This window comes from Nipponia nippon, unplaced genomic scaffold, assembly GCF_047370975.1.
Source record: "Nipponia nippon isolate SJK-2023a ecotype South Korea unplaced genomic scaffold, ASM4737097v1 scaffold_31, whole genome shotgun sequence".
NCBI lineage: Eukaryota > Metazoa > Chordata > Aves > Pelecaniformes > Threskiornithidae > Nipponia > Nipponia nippon.
In genome coordinates this window covers 801,791-817,304 of record NW_028262349.1, presented here as the reverse complement: position 1 = coordinate 817,304, position 15,514 = coordinate 801,791, and the positions used below count along the sequence as shown (strand labels likewise).

The 15,514-nt window shown below is 56.9% G+C and overlaps 1 protein-coding gene across 3 annotated transcripts in view; it reads right to left on the bottom strand.

Moving 5' to 3' along the window:
• STK11 (serine/threonine kinase 11) overlaps nt 1–9,483 on the bottom strand; it is a 46,179-nt gene extending 36,696 nt beyond the window's left edge. Inside the window, exon 1 of one of the 3 annotated variants that reach the window (XM_087769797.1) lies at nt 7,752–9,483. In XM_087769797.1, coding sequence (XP_087625923.1) covers nt 7,752–8,041 — 290 coding nt within the window. In that variant the 5' untranslated portion in view covers nt 8,042–9,483. The remainder of the gene's footprint in view (nt 1–7,751) is intronic. The other 2 variants (XM_087769796.1, XM_009469097.2) reach the window with 2 other exon arrangements.
• Nucleotides 9,484–15,514: the final 6,031 nt, after the last annotated feature.

The window sequence follows — 15,514 nt, the reverse complement described above, 5'->3', positions numbered from 1 at the left end:
GAAATGAAGCCACCGATGCAAGAACTGCAACATTAGTCTCAAGAATTAGTCAAAACCAGGAGTTCCAGCTAGTAACTCCATTTCTTCCAAACTTTAGTTCTAACTTAACTTGACTGAGCGATTCAGAGATCTGAATTGAATCCTCTGTGGAGAATAAATAATGTAAAACTGAGCGAGGAGACATCTTCCCTTGGCTAGGAAAATGGTCCCTTGTATGTCACCTCACATCAGCTGTTTTGATCTTTGTCTCTTGGGATTTGGTACTGTGCTCCAAACCACATTTTAGTATCTTTTGCATTGAACTCAGCCTGCAAAATCCCACTGGATGCCAGCTGTGAAGAGAAACAGGCGGATCAGGACAGTCAGGTCAGGGTGGTTCTGTCGGTGTGTCTGCAAGTGCAGGTACTGCTCTTGACTTTGTTCTGCGGCTGCTCGATTCTGGGCTTGCGCTAAACTGCACAGAAACCGCACACAAACTCTTCTTTCCAGCTTCCTTCTCTTGCCATTTGGGAAGTTGCTTTAAGAAGCATGGTTACATTTCAACAGTTAGGACTCTTGAAAGCAGCGTTACAAGGAATTCAGAGCACAGCTTGGGAAGCGAGAGCCTCTGCCCAAACACATGACACAGCGAGCTCAGAAAGCCACTCGCCCCTTGCCTGCGCAATTAGCCCGCCTCTAATAACAGGCTGTGGCCAGTACAAAGGCTCGTTGATGCATCGCATCTGATTAACAAACCAGTAACTGCTCCTTCGAAAGGCTCATAAGATGCAGGAATGCAAGCAGGTTTTTAAAACATCTTGTAAGGATCCCTGAGCAGCAGTATTAACTACTTCACTACCGAAGTTTAGGCCAGGCACTCTTCCTTTATCATATATGGCTTTAAAAGAAAAAAGTTGAGATAGCTAAACAGAAACCTAGGATAACACGGCAAAGCTCAGAAGAGTGTTTAGTTTAAATGGCAGACAGATTTGCAAAGTGATGCAGCCGCTCTAATTATAGTAATGACCAAAAGGCTGAAGTGGATTAAATTAGCATAGGAACTGCAGCCAGCATTAGTGTGGGTCTAAGGAGTCTCTGCATAATGAAGGGAGACAGGGAGCCGAGCGCTCGGACCAAGCCGGCAGGAGAGGCAGCGAGCAGGCATGCTTATTTGAGTAAGACTGCTTTGCTGTGAAGGCAAAGAAAGCTTCCAATATTAGGGACACATTTAAAATCCTGATCCCAACAGCTCATTCCCTGTAATACGGCTTGAAAGCACAAATACAAATTCCTTCCACCTTTAAGGGACTAATAAATATTTCATATTTCTGTAGTGATTTTTTCCCCCCCCCCGGGAGGACTTTGCGAACCAATCTAAAATGCCAGTGAAGTGCACCCACCTCTGGGGCAGAGGCCAAGCAGCCCATTTCCCAGAGGAAAGATTACTTCTATTTTTAGCTACTCTTACATTCTCAAACGACTGCGGAGCAGAGACAGCCAGACCACAGTCACCTCCAATTCCATTTCGGTTTTCAAACTTCACCGAGTAAGCGAACATAGGCGCTCACCGCGTCAGAAGGTGCCCAAATTTACATTTTTCAAAATTAACAACAAAAAAGCCACCCCAGCCCACTGCTTTCTCTGCAATTTGCCCGCACAATAGTGTTTCAACTGACAGCGCCGGGAAAGAGATTTGCACGCCTGCAGCTCGCTGCCTTTCCTCCCAGCCGGGGCAAGGTGGCTTCCCGCCTTTCCCCTCCTGGCCTAGTGAACCTGCTCAGATTTTCAGGATACCTTCCAAGCTGCTGCAACTTTGCCTCTTTTCCTTGCTACCTCTAAAACGGAACACGAAATTTCATCACAACAGTTGCTTTTGCAATCAGACCTCTCCCCAACGCAGAGGGAGAGGGAGAACCCCAGCGAGGGGCTAGGCTCTGCTCTCTGCAACATGCTAATCGCTTCCATACCCACCCTACTCAACACCCCTATTACGTGGCCAGAACAGTCTCCGCTATGGAATTCTGCTCCTAGTTTTCCAGACTAGAAAGCCCTCAAGTGTGCGACAAGACAGACTGTCAGAGTTTGGGGCCTGTTTCAAAATATAACAATCTCGGACGGAGAACAGAATTGAAGAGAAAAGAAAAGGTCTTCCATCTCCAAGGTTGCTGTGTGGCTCTGTCAGGCCCATTAAGCTCATCCTGACAGATTAAGCCTTATCCCTAGGAAGGTACCTTGCTCTGGCAAGTAACAGGGTGCTGGTGGTGCTGCTCAGAAGTGTACCTAGCAAAGCTGCCTGCTTGTACCACGTGCTACACAACTGCAGAAGATGCCAAGGACAGCCTGGAAAGAAGACATTCTTCCCCGGACCACGCTAGTAAGAGCACATCTTCACCGCGAGGTTTAGCATTCTGTCTACAGTTTGTTTCAAGCCTCAGTTTCATCGAAGCCATCCTTGCTTAAATGAAAGTGAGCAGTACAGCCAAAAGACCCATTCCCTGCCTTTGGTTGACAAGGTTCCTCCACAGGTCTAAGCTTTTCGGATTTTACTGCGGACATACGACATACATATATGGACACACAATGGTGAATCTTTTCCACACGACCTACCAGGTCAGATGGTGTCAGAAATGAGGGTTTGCAGCAGGTCTGCAGGGACAGCCTTCAGCCTGGAAGCAGCTTACCCTCACCCGCCCCTCCACTCTCCCACACACAACCGTGGCCCGTCTCGCGCGCTCTACACGCGGCACGTGGTGCGGAGGAGCCAGGCACAAGGAACCGGCACACCTCCACCGCAGAGCCGGTGCCATCAGGGCTGGAGACGTGCAGAGAGAAGAGCTCCCTGTGCCAGTTTTGGCACGCACCGTAAATCCACTAACACCATTCTCGCTAATTGCTACAAGGGACTCAAGAATCATTCATGGCCTTTACGCAACTGAACAACTACATTATGTATTTATTTAGATTGATTTTGTAATCCTGTACAGCCAAAGCAAGTTGTAATTACAAGTTGGGATTCCCAATATGCCAAAGCAGATTAACTTGCCTAGCTTGTGAACAGCTTTTTCCTGTTTATTTCACCTAAAAAAATAGGTGAAACCTGCAGCCTCCACTTGCAAGGATGCAGCTTGTCCTTGTCACCCACGTGAGAGGCTGCACCTCTCACGAGCACGACTGATATTTCAGATAAGAGACTGAGCGGAGTGCTTCACTATTTCCTTCTTCAAACCCAGCTTTACACATCCGAATGTCCATCTGACACGGGGAGGGGCTGACACCGTCACGTGTTGATGAATCCGGTGCTGACCTACATCTTTCAAGTTTTAGTATCCAAGCAGTTCTTCACCAGCCATTACCCAAAATAACGTTGCGAGCGTTACAGCATCGCCACCACGCTCCCGCTGCCTCTCCCTCCCCCAGGGCCACGACATGTCAAGATACAGAAACATCCCCGGTGGTCGCCACGCTTCTTTCTTCATGTGCAGCCAGAAGCCCCCGAGGTAAAACGCTGCAGAGGCAGATCAGAGCGCACCCTCTGCCACCAACACGGCGACCCCAACCCGGACAGCCCTCGCCTTGCAGAAGCTGACAGCATCGGGCAGGGCAGCCCCTGCTCCAGAACCGTGCCTGTGAGCCTGAGGGGCTGCTGAGGGAGGGGAAGATCGCAGCGTTGCTTTTTTTCTTTCCTAGTTCCAGGCCTTCCTCCACATCACACTCCTAGCAGGGATGTCTGGCGTTACAAGCCCCATATCCACCACAGCACAGCTAGGGATTGCAGTTTCCAACATTTCACCACTGAACCCAAGCAAACATCCAGCTTAGCAAAGAAAATAACAGAGCCACCCGGTTACGTACCGCAGACCTTTTCGGTTGGGAGCGAGGGACAGGAAATCAGATGAGTCAGCTTTAGCCCATCTTCGTCTAAAGCACACGCCTCTGCGGCTTGCAACAAGTCCTTCCTCCAGCAGAACTGTCTATGTTTCGAGGTGCAAGAGTCTTGATTTGCAGACCCAAGGAGCAAATTGCCAAAGTACAGGCCTACTAGACATTTTAAACCTCTGAGGAATTCTAATGAGCATATATTCAAATCTAAGTAATCACCGAGCGTGGTAAGTACAGTACAAGACACTGGGGATACGCACAGAAAGTCCCAAACACTTAATTAAAATATGAGGCTATTAGCACACAGTTTTATTAAACTTGTGCTGCTAGAGACAAATAGTCCTCCAAATTTTCTTTCATCTCTTTGGCAATCCTACTAAACTCATTTTTTTTGTATTAACTGGAAGCAGTAATTAGCCATAGCACTGTCTGGTCAACTAAGCCACCCCAACCTGTCTCTACTGAAGAGAAGTGCAGATTCCCTAGGCTGACTTAGGGAAACGCGTGCCTTACGAGTTTAAACCCCCAACATCCTCACCAGGATTCACAGATCCCTTAAGGGCTCATTTTTCAGGGGCAGAACTGGAGTATTTTAGGGTGGAGAAGAATCATTCAATTTTATAAGTCTCAAACATATTTCAGGCATGATTTCTAGGTGCCCAGAACTCTCTACTGCACCAAGAGAGAGGGCTGGGGCAACCAGCCCGTACGCGCAGGATGAGGCTGCAGGCTGAAGCACTGGTAAGGAGCGACACCGAGATGGTGTGAACAGTCAGAGCTCCTGAGCTGTATCTCCAGCCCCACGTACCCAGGGTCCCCGACGCACGGCGCAGACCCGTACGATCCTCCGCGGCTCATCGTTACCACGCTCTCCCTCGCTGTCATTACTCCCTGTATATTACTGGCTCAGGTAATTACCCAAGGGCCAACGGTCCAGGAACTGTTTTCTAGGGAAGTTCTGTGATGACACACTATCAACGCAAGTTCCATCCTCACCACAGCAGCAGCAATACCGAGGCATCCTGCGACAACGGCAGAGGCACAAGCCCATTAGAACAATTCAATTACACCTGTCAAACAAACAAAGCCACATATGTTGTTTTTTCCTGTATGGTAAGAAATGCTGGAGATCGCTTCAGTAGGAACAGGCCCTGCCTTCGCAGTTAAGAGAAAACCGTACGACGGGGTATTTTGAGACTGAAATAGCGAAGGGTCACTTCCAAGAGACGCGCGCTTTTAAACCAAGCCTGAACACACCCCCTCATTGCCCAGACCCTCTGCCAGCGCACTTTGAACGCGTTTGCAGCACTATATGAAGAAATGAACCCCCAGAAAACGTAATGCAGTGGTTCTACAGCAGAGAAAACAATTCATTAGGGATTCAGAAGACTCTCCCTCCTGACCATTTCATTTACCATGAATGCGAACGCGTTGGAAGAGCCTTCTGCTTGCACGTACCACCAGGGCCACTGGCAGGGAGAGGGAGCACCACGTGGCGGTCGAGTTCTGGTGGCAGATGAAGAGATTTTTCATCTCAAAGGGCACCAACTTAAGTCGGGATGTTTACAAAGCTTAGACAACTAATCGCACTCTTCTCACATGTACTGAGCTGCAGACATCCTTGTCTAGATAAGGACTGGAAGCAGGCCTCACTAACACAGGAATTACATATTTACTTATTACTGCACTTATTAGTAGCTTTGAAGAAAGAAAGTAGAACCTATTGGTGCAATTCGGTCCACAATCTGATTTTCTGCTGTTCTACTACATGTGAGTAGTTTGCTGGGTATAAACCACTCAGCAAAGCTGCTCAAATACAGTTGTAGAAAGTGAAATTTTAATGGAGTCTGGCCAAGCAATGTGACATTAAAAAAAAAATAATGTTAGAGTACTTTGCAGTGCTACCTGGAAATCCAGCAATGGTTTGCTCCCCCACATCCATACTGACCAGTCAAACCATACAGGTTTGACAACGTATCTCACTACAACGGGTTTATTCAGAGCAAAGACGGCTTTCCCTGCCTGGTGCAGTAGTGCCGAAGGGTGTTGTTAAGGTCAGATTTCCACGGGTATCACAATATTAAAATATGACATTTTGCCTTAAAAAAATTCACCACCGAAGAAGCAGATAAAGCAAACGAATAGGTGGACAAAGAGAAAAGGACAAGGTGACAAAAATAGGAACTTGAACTAAAGTAAACCCTTGTTACAAGACGACATCTAAAATCTGCCTCAGTGTTTTGAAGCAGGTGCGGCTGAGCCAGAAAAACATCCACAGCAAAACCGAGCGGTGCTTGGCTGGTCTGCTTTAATAACTAACCTTAATGAAGCCAAACAAGACATTCACAGACAGGCTCTGTGCGTGAATAAAACTTCTACAGAGTTCACTTCAGGACACAGGCCCATTACCATGGCTCTGATATCAGGAAAACCTCCTGTTATTTGGCAAATCGTTTTCCACCAAGAGGGGGAAAAATTTAAAATTAAATTTTCACTAAGGAGGGAAGAATCTCCCGCTTCTTCAGTAGAAGCTCTTGATGTAACTCAAGGAGGGGACAAGGGTGGAAAGGGGAACTCATGCTTCACCAGAAAAACAAGAAACATTTCATTACATATTAACCAACAGTTTACTCTGATTCTGAACTTGAGCCAGCAAAGGAGAGAAAGGGAGGTCCCAGCATTAGGATTTGTGACTATTTCGTAGCGAAGTCTGTCACTGAAGGTTAGAAGGCAAACTTAAACAGCTCACTGACAGAAGTCCCGGTACAGGATGTGAAATATCTCGCAGCTGAGCTCGGAAACTCAAACCAAACTGAGAAACAGAAACAAGACCCTGCTAGGTCAGGGCTCTACACTCAGCACGCCACAGCTAAAGACGCAATACACGAGTCTTCTAAACAGCTCGCAAGTTTTTTCTCCCACTACGAGATAAACCCTTGTGAATAGTTTGTTTTGGCTGCAGAAGGCTCCCCTCCACAGCAGATAAACAACTATCTCGCAGGGCTGTGACAAACAGCTTGCTGCGGAAAACACAGCTGGCTGCGAGGTCCCCGCAAGCAGAGCGCGGCCCCAAGAAAAGGGAAAGTTTCATACACCCAGCCCTACAGATGAAGCCTAACACCAGGCCTCTCCCACAGTTAATTTTAATTAGTTACTTGTGCCCTGACTAATCGGCATGTAACTGGCACTTCGAAAGCTTCCAAGCACAGATCTTGAGTCACTGAAATAAAAAAGGTTGACAACCCTTGTCCCCATTTTACAGCTGCAGAAATCAACTGAGAAGAGCCTTGAATTACTTCCCAAGCTCATTAGTCAGAAGTGAAACCAAGAAAAAAAAACAAGACTCCTTATGCCCATTGGGCGCACGGTCCATTGGATCGCGTTCCAGGCACCCCCTACGCGGGTGGGAGCGGTAATCGCCATCCCAAAGAGCTGAAGGAGCACGCACCCCTGGATGGGTACACAAATAACGCAGAACGCAACGACACAAAGGGTACGTCTGTGCTCTCAGCTACACCGCCTCTCACCTTTCCTAGCCGACAGCACCACGGTTTACCTCCTCAATGTGGAATCTTAAAAAGGAATTTCTTTAGAAACACTATTTTACTCTTTAAGCCATACTACTAAAAAAGCGACGTGTGTTGCGGGCCGCCTGTTCAGACAGACGGACCTGCCTCCCCGGCCCTTGAGAACCGGCTCCCTTCCCTGTTCCCAACCGCAACAAGAGCGCTGGCTGCGGTTCAATGGTAAAGACATTCCTGAATACCTACGGTTTAGGAAGCGCTTCCACAGCAGAAAGCCATGTTGTGACTTAAAATGATATGGAACTTCGGGTGGAAAATAATGACAAAGTTTAACCCCTCGGTTCCCAGCTGCTGGAAATATTTACTCACTTTTTCACATTTGCCTCCCCATTGGGAATTCTGCGTAGCTTCTTCTTCTTCAGTATTTTCACAGCTCTCCTACAGAGGGTTTCAGAGTCCAACATCTCCTTGACTTTGCCGTAAGACCCTTCTCCAAGTAAGTCTCCCATCAGGTATTTGCCAATGAGCTTGGCCCTTTTCCGCCGAGGCTGGTAGATGACCTCCGTAGAGTCAATGCGATGGATAAAAGTGTCCATCCCCACAGACATCAGCTCGCTCTCTGCAAACATACCCAGCTGCTGTGGCTCCTGCATATCCATCCTGGATTAAGTTCCTTAACCTGTTTTCCTCAAGCGCCCAGGGTTTTAATCCTGTTTGTTAGTTTCCAACACTCCCTTTTACTCCTTCTTGAAAAAAAAAATCCAGAAGATTGTACAAACATGAATAAAAAAAACAAAACCAAAAAAACCTATGAGCTGCTTCCAGCTCAATTGGATGCTAAAAGATCCAGGCCTGGCTCCAGTAACACAATGTCTTTTAAAAAGAATATATATCTTTGACCAGATACACTCAGTTTGGGACTTGCTTTGCTTCTGACCTGGTCCCACTGCTAGGGTTCTCTCAAGTCAACTTGGCCTTTAACTTGGCCCAGTTTGATTCTTAAGTGCTAGGTCATCCTCTGGGACTTTAGGCCACCACATAAAAACAGACAATTGCCGAGTCTCTTTCGTGACTTTCCATTCCTAGTAGACCATAGTCACCAACTCCAAACTGGGTGACAGGCGAAGCGTTTCTGCCCTGCTGTCCTCACCGTCCCGGTACGAGCACAGATGGGGTTTTTCAGCCGTTCGGAAGCTGGAACCAAGTTTCCTTGAAGGAGTTTTCAGAAACAATTCTAATGTCTTCGCTTTTCACGCCTACAAAAGTTTGAGGCCTTCGGTGCCTATCAAGATCTCCCAGGGGCATCCTTCAACCACCTGGATTCCGCCTGGCACATGATGTGTCACCACCACTGGTCCAGGTGTCAGCCGGTGTCAGACAACGCAAAACCTACCGCAGCGTTACCGGCCCACCTTAAAACGGGAAGACGGGGGAGGCGGGAATTCTCTCTGCCCAGCACCCAGACCACCCCATTCCCTTTCCGACACGGGAAGGTCAACGCGGAGGCGCCAGCCTCGCCCGGGCTCCCCCGCTCCCTCGGGCCCCTCCACAGGTGTCAGCCGGGGCGGGGAGGAAACAAGCGACACCGCGGCCGCCCCCGGGGGGAGCGGGGAGGGGGCGAAAAGGGGATATAAAACACCTTAAGTGCAACCAAACCAGGGGTGGAGCCAGGAGGGGAGGGACCCCCGGGGGGCGAGGGGACCCCCGGTTCCTCCCCCGCCGCAGCCGAGCTCCCCGCTTCCACGGCGGGGCGGGGGGAGTCCGCCCGGGACGGGCCCTTCCCCCGCGGGCCGGGGCCGAGGCCGAGCCCCGCCGGCAGCTCCGGCCGCTCCCTCAGCCCCGGGCCTCCGCGCCCCGCTGTGGAGTCGGGGGAGGGGGGCGGGCAGCCTCGTCCCCCCTCCCCGTCGCCGGGCTCGGGAACCGGGCCGGGCCCCGCCGCCGCGCTCCCCCCCGCGTCCCCCCGGCCTCAGGGGGAGCCCCGCCAGCCGCTGCCCCCGCTCTGCCACCGCGGCCCTGCCCCGGGGCCCGCTCCAGCCGCCCCGCGGACCCGCCGGCCCCCGCCGCCGCCGCCCCTTTACCCCCGCCGCCAGCCCCGCCGCAGCGCGCACGCCGCCGCCATTTTGTTTACCTCCCGCCCCCGCCCGGCCCCGCCGCGCTCCCGCCGCTGCCCCCCCCGGGCCTCGCACCCCCCTGGCGACCGACGTGCGCTCCCATTGGCCGCGGCGCCGGCCCCGCCCCCGCGGGCTCGCTCGCTGGTTGGCTGCGACGGCGCCACGAGGGGGCGGAGCCGGCGGTACGGTTTTCCCTTCCGGTTGGCTCTCTGCTTTTCCAGCCCGCCCACCCACTCTGGCGGGCGGCGAGGCGCTGTGATAGACTGCGGGAGCTGTCCGTCAGCCTCGGGGGCGGGGCTGGCGGCTGCGGCGGAGGGCAAAGGGCAAAGGGCGGAGGGCGAAGGGGAACCGGCTGCCATGGAGACGGGGCGCGGGGCCTGTCCCCGCCACCCCGCCATCGGGGCCTGCCCTGCCCGGGCCTGCCCTGCCGGGGGCCGGCCCTGCCCTGCCGGGAGAGGGCCCCGGCCCTGCCAGGAGCGGGGCCTGCCCTGCCGGGAGCGGGGCCTGCCGGGAGCCGGACCTGCCGGGAGCGGGGCCTGCCGGGAGCCGGACCTGCCGGGAGCGGGCCCTGCCGGGGGCCGGCCCTGCTCCCGCCGTCCTCACGGGCTGCCGGCCCTCGGGCCGCTCTGCAGCAGCTCCGAGGTCGGGGTGCAGCCGGGGCCTCCCCGGTCTCCCCTGCGGCGGCTCCGCGGGGCTCAGCTCAGCTCCCAGGGCGGTCGCGCAGCTCCAGGCCGGGCTGAGCGGTTCCCGCTGCCGGGTGTCCCCCCGGCCCCTCGCAGCCCTGCCGGCGGCTCCCCGGTGGGGAGCAGGCCCAAGCCCGCGGGGAGCGGGCGGCAACTTGGCACTGCCCGGTTTTGGGCAGGGCGCGGACGCTCTTGGGTCAAACCGCGTCTTCCTCGGGAGCCTCTCCCGCTGGTCTGCGCGTTTCGTGCTGAATTGAACGTGTGTTAAACCTGCGCCGTGCGTGCGGGGATTCTGATAGCAGAGCTCTCCTGAGGCGGGCGCGCCGTGTTCTGGTGAGGAGGCTCAGTCCCAACACCTCACGCTCCAGGACAATAATAAACAACGGACGGTAAATAAAGGAGCATGCGGTTTTTATCTGTAACTCTCAGCGGCGGCAGAGGCACGGGGACGCTGCAGCCGCCTCCGAGGTGACGCCAGCGCTGGGCCGGGTGGCGGCGGCTGTTTTCTTTCTGCTGCGCGATGTGAACGCGGGCGCTGAGGTCTGCTGTTCCCGATGGCAAACGCGGCTGGGGAAGGGCTCCCCTCCAGTCAGACACAGCCTTCGTGCTCCTGCTGCTCCCAGCGCCCGCCGGCGATCCCGACTGCGCGTCTTTAGCAGCACAGCGGCCTCCTCTGCGACCGCCCCCCATCCCTAAACCCCGGCTGATCCCGGGTGCATCCCGACCTTCCCCGCCTGGAGATCAGCCGGGGACGTCGCTCTGGCTGCGGGAGAGGGGCTCAGTGGGGAATTTACCACCATCGTTTCTGGTTTTCGTTCCCTCGCGTACCCTCCCGCCCCCCTCACCCTTTTCTCATCTCACAACCATTTGTTTGCCTTCCGCCGTGTTTCAGCAGCAGCACGCAGGGATCACCCCAGCCCCTGGGAGACCCACGGCGCCGGCACAGAGCGTCCTGCCCGAACGGCCTCCCCAGCAGGCAGGACAGGCAGGACAGGCAGGACAGGCAGCGGGCAGGCGGGGACGCTCCTCCCAGCACAGCCAGGCCTGGAAACACAGGGCCAGAACCGCTGCCAGGAGCCCTCCGGCCCCCCCAGGCAGCCTCCGGCGCGGATCGCCTCCGGCACGCGTTTATCCGGCCTTTGGAAGCCTTCCCAGCCCCGCGCAGCCCGCATCGGTGCTGAGCTGCGTCTCCGGGGGGAGGTTGTTCCCAATACATAATGCAAATGTCTTGGTGCCACAAATCCCGCGTTTCCACGGGTTCCTCGCTTTCTCTGCCGGCGCCCAAGGCCGTACCGGGTCCAGTCCGGGGTCCCTGGCTCCGCACGCGCTCCCCCGCCGTGGAAAGCTGCTCCCGCTGCTCTCCCAGCCGCACCGGCGGCCCCGTGCTTTCAGCAGTGCGTGTTTAAGGGCATTTAAAGGCAGGGGCACGGATTCCCCACCCCCCTGTGAGCTGGACACTGCTGAAATCTGTGTAAAACTTGTTCTTTTCCCCTTCTATCGCAACGGGAAGGTTTATACGTGGGAGCAGGGGGGAGTCGGGAGCTGCCCCCTCCCGGCAGGGCGGCTGCTGGGTTTGCAGCGGCCCCGGGGGCAGCTCCGCATCAGCCCCGAGCAGCGAGGGAGCGGCTGCCTGGGCTTGTTTGGCTTTTAAAGGCTCTGTTATTTGTGCGACAGTGTCTGGCTGTTGCCGTTTGCTTCGGTCAGTGCACTACAGAGAAGAAAACATCCCTGATTTGACACGTGCAATAGCTCCCTTTGAATAAGTTGTGATTTTCTTTATTTTGAATTTTGCACTAGATCACGTTTTAAGCCCTTCTCCTGGAAGGGGTTTGGTTCCCCGGGAATCTCTGCCTTTATTAAAACATGCAAATAGCCTGCTGGCCTCGTGGCCATGCACAGGAGCTTGGAGAAGGCTAGGGAAAAAATGAGAGGGCAATGAGAGAAATCCCCAGCACAGCAGCTCTGGAGAGGTCCGTGGTTTCCTTAGCCCCGCTCCGGATTCGGGCAGCAGGAGTGCTGGGCGGGGGGACCCGGCTTTGGGGGTGACACGCGGGAAGCCGGCGGGGCGCTGGATGAGGCCCAGCAGCTGCCAGGGTGCCCTCCGAAATAGCGGCCCAGCGCCCGGCTCCACCGCCCCGGCACGTCCCGAGGGGTCGGGCTGTTCTCAGCACGGGCGCTGGCACGGCCACCGGCCCTGGACAGCCTCGGTGACGGCTGAGACGCTTCTCCCGCGGGGATTCTCTGCTGTCTAATAAGGGTTGGGCTTCACACCGCTGCTTTCCCCCGCGTAGAAGCGTCTCCCAAGAGGAAGGGTGTCACCGGGCGCATCAGAGCACGCTGCAGCCTCCCTCCCTCCCAGCCCGGCCAAACCGCCGGTGCGAGGGCTTGCGTTACGACAGCCAGCTCCAGCGCGGAGGCTGCCGGCGCAGCCCATGCCGTTCCAGCTCCTCCCGGGGAACAGCTGGGCGCAGGTGCCGGCACGCTTGCTCCGCGCAGTTACCAGCTGCACACCCGCTTCCAAACACGCAGAGGAACCAAGATGTTTGCAGCCGCAGCTTCCTCCCAGGCCGCGCTGCACTGGAGGTTAAAACGCCCTTTAGCGAAGGGATCGAGCCAGGCTCGGCTGGGAATCGCATGTGGGGCACCGGCTCCAAAAGCTGAGCCGTTACTTTGAGGCAGGACAGGACAAATCCACAAGTTCTGCTTTTTCACGAGAGCTACTGGCACCGCGCAGGATCACAAAGCACAGGCGGGAGATCCCCGAGCCCGTTTTGGGGGGCCCAAGCAGCGTCACAGCACATCCCTCCACCCTGGGATCCCCAGGGGCTCGGTGCGTCCCCAGGGACGGGTGTCAGAGCACGGTGATGCTCGGGGTCTCGCCCCAGCTCCGTTGCTGGTTTGTCCGGGGGTGTCCAGCCCCGTAACCGCAGGAGGAGGTAGGGGAGGCTCCAAGGGGCTGCCGAGCACCCCCAGAGCGCAGGAGGGGGGGTGCACGGGAGCAGACTGCCCCGCCAAGCCCCCAGGCTCCTGCCAGCGCTGCGTTTCCCTCCTGCTCCCTCGCAGCCTTTTCTCATGATAGCGCCCAGCCACATGTGATTTACTTCGATCTTGGCACCGAGTCCGGAGTGCTGGAAAGCGATCACCCAAATTCTGGTAAGTGCCGTGCTTCCCCTTCCCGAGAGGGCCGGGTTCCCAGCAGCGGGAGGGCAGGATCGATTGGAAACCGTCCACGGCAGAGAAACCCAGGCAGGAGGCAGCTCCCATCGCTTCGCGTGCAGCTCCGTACCTGCGTTGCATCAGCTGCGCTCTGCTTCCTGCCGGCCCTGCCGCCTGCCCCACCGGGGCGGGGGGAAAACAGGCTCCCCCCGGGGTCAAATCCTGCCCGACCCTCCAGGAACGGGCAGCTGGAGCGGGGCATGCCAGGGTCTCACTGCAGGCCCCCCAGCACACACGGGGTGTCCCCAGGCCCCCTCGGATGCCCCAGCGCTGTTCCCCATCAGGGGCTTGTGGCCGCATCGGCTTTCCCAAGCGCCTGCACCAGCATCTTCAGCTCCAGCTGGGAGGTCAGCCTGCCCAGCAGCCAAGGGGAACCAGGCTGAGACCTACAAAGCTCGTTGCATGTGGGCCACTGCACGGTGCGTGGCCACCGCTGCCACCCCGTCCCCTCCACCGGACGGGGCAAAGCCCAGAGAGCCCTTGGCCACGGCCCCGCTTCCCAGCCAGGGGGGCGAGGAGGGGGCTGCCCAAACGTGAGATGGTTTTGCAGGACTCTCCCACCCCGGGATGGTCCCTGCCCGGTCCCGTCCCTGCCTCCCTGCGCACTCCAGCCCCACCACCAGCACAGAGGGGGCCCCGGCACTGGGGCAGCCCGGTTCCCTGGGGGCTGCCTTCTTCCCGAAGCTGCGGGGAGGCGTGGAGCCAGCTGGGTGCAGGGCTCCTCACTCCTCACCCCGGCGGAAAGTCAGGGGATTTCCAGGCTGTAGGGAAAAACAGGAACCAGCTGCGTGTGACAGCGGCCAGGCTCACCCCGACACAGCCACGGCTGGTGGGAGCCGCTCTGCAGCGCGCAAGAGCAGAGCCTGCAGGAGCAGGGCCCCAGCACTCCCGGCTGACCCCGTTTCCTCGGGACCGGGTGCCCTCCGGGGACCCAGCTGCCCAGGAAGGGCTTTTTCTTGGGAAGCCAGCCATTTCCCAGGACGCCCCCCCCCACAAGGGCCAAAGCATCAGCACGCACTCAGCCGTGTCCCCAGCACATCGTGCTTCTCCTCCTCACATCCCACCAGTGCGGGCACAGGGCAACCCCAGTGCCCCCAGTCCCACCACCCCAGACCAGCATCACTTCTGCCTCATCCCCTGCTTGGGGGTTTCCTCCCCTGCAGGGAGGTGCAGGGCCGCCACGGGGGGCCACCCGCACCGGGGGGCCACCCGCACCGGGGTGCCAGGGAAGGCAGAGCCCTCTGCGTGCCAGGAGCATCCCTGCCTGCTCCCCAGCCCTGGGGGCTGCAGCTGCAGGCAGCAGCGGGCTGCGGTTTGGTTGCCTGCAGCAGGGGCTGCGCCGCAGCTTTGCGTGTGCACAAAATGCCAGTCTCGTCACAGCAGCAACAGGTTCAACGAGAAAACTCGTGCTGGGGTCCCCTCCAAGACGCTGCCCTCTCCTTGCGCTGCTGCAGCAGCAGCAGCAGGCTCAGGAGGTGCTCCCCACCAGCACCCACCCCACTCTCCCCTGCTGCTGAGCCTCCCCACCCTGCACCGACCCCCCCAGGGCCCCACTGCCAGCACAGCCCGGGGTGCTCCTGCAGGAGCACCTGCAAGCCCTCCCCTCCCTTAGCAAGCGGTGGCAATTAGGGCAGAGGCTTTATCTGCAGCCCTGCCCAGGGAGCCATGCTGTCGCAGGAGAGGGTGGGCTGCAGGGTGGGCTGCAGGGTGGGCTGGGGCGCGCCTGGGAATGCGTGGGAGCAGGCGAGGCACCGGCTGCCTTTGCAGCAGCTCCCCGAGACCATCTGATGGTGCAGCAGCACCCGCCTGCAGCCGGAGGTGGGGGGCACGGGTGCCCCGTGGGGCAGGGTGCCCACGCACCCGAAGCGTGGCAGCACCTCGCAGGCTGTGCCCTCCGTGGGGGGAGCACCGGGGCAGCGGGGCAGCCGGCTTTGCGGGGCTCCCTCGGCGGTGGCCCCCGGGGGCCGCGGGGCCAACGGGTTCACGTCTAAAATGGGAACCGGGCTGGGACGGGGAGGAGGCGATCGCGGTAACTGAAATACGTGGTTGTGGCACCAGCTGCAGAGGCGGTGGTGGTTGCGGGAGGAGACTAGTTCATTGCTGAATGGGTCAGTATGCGTTC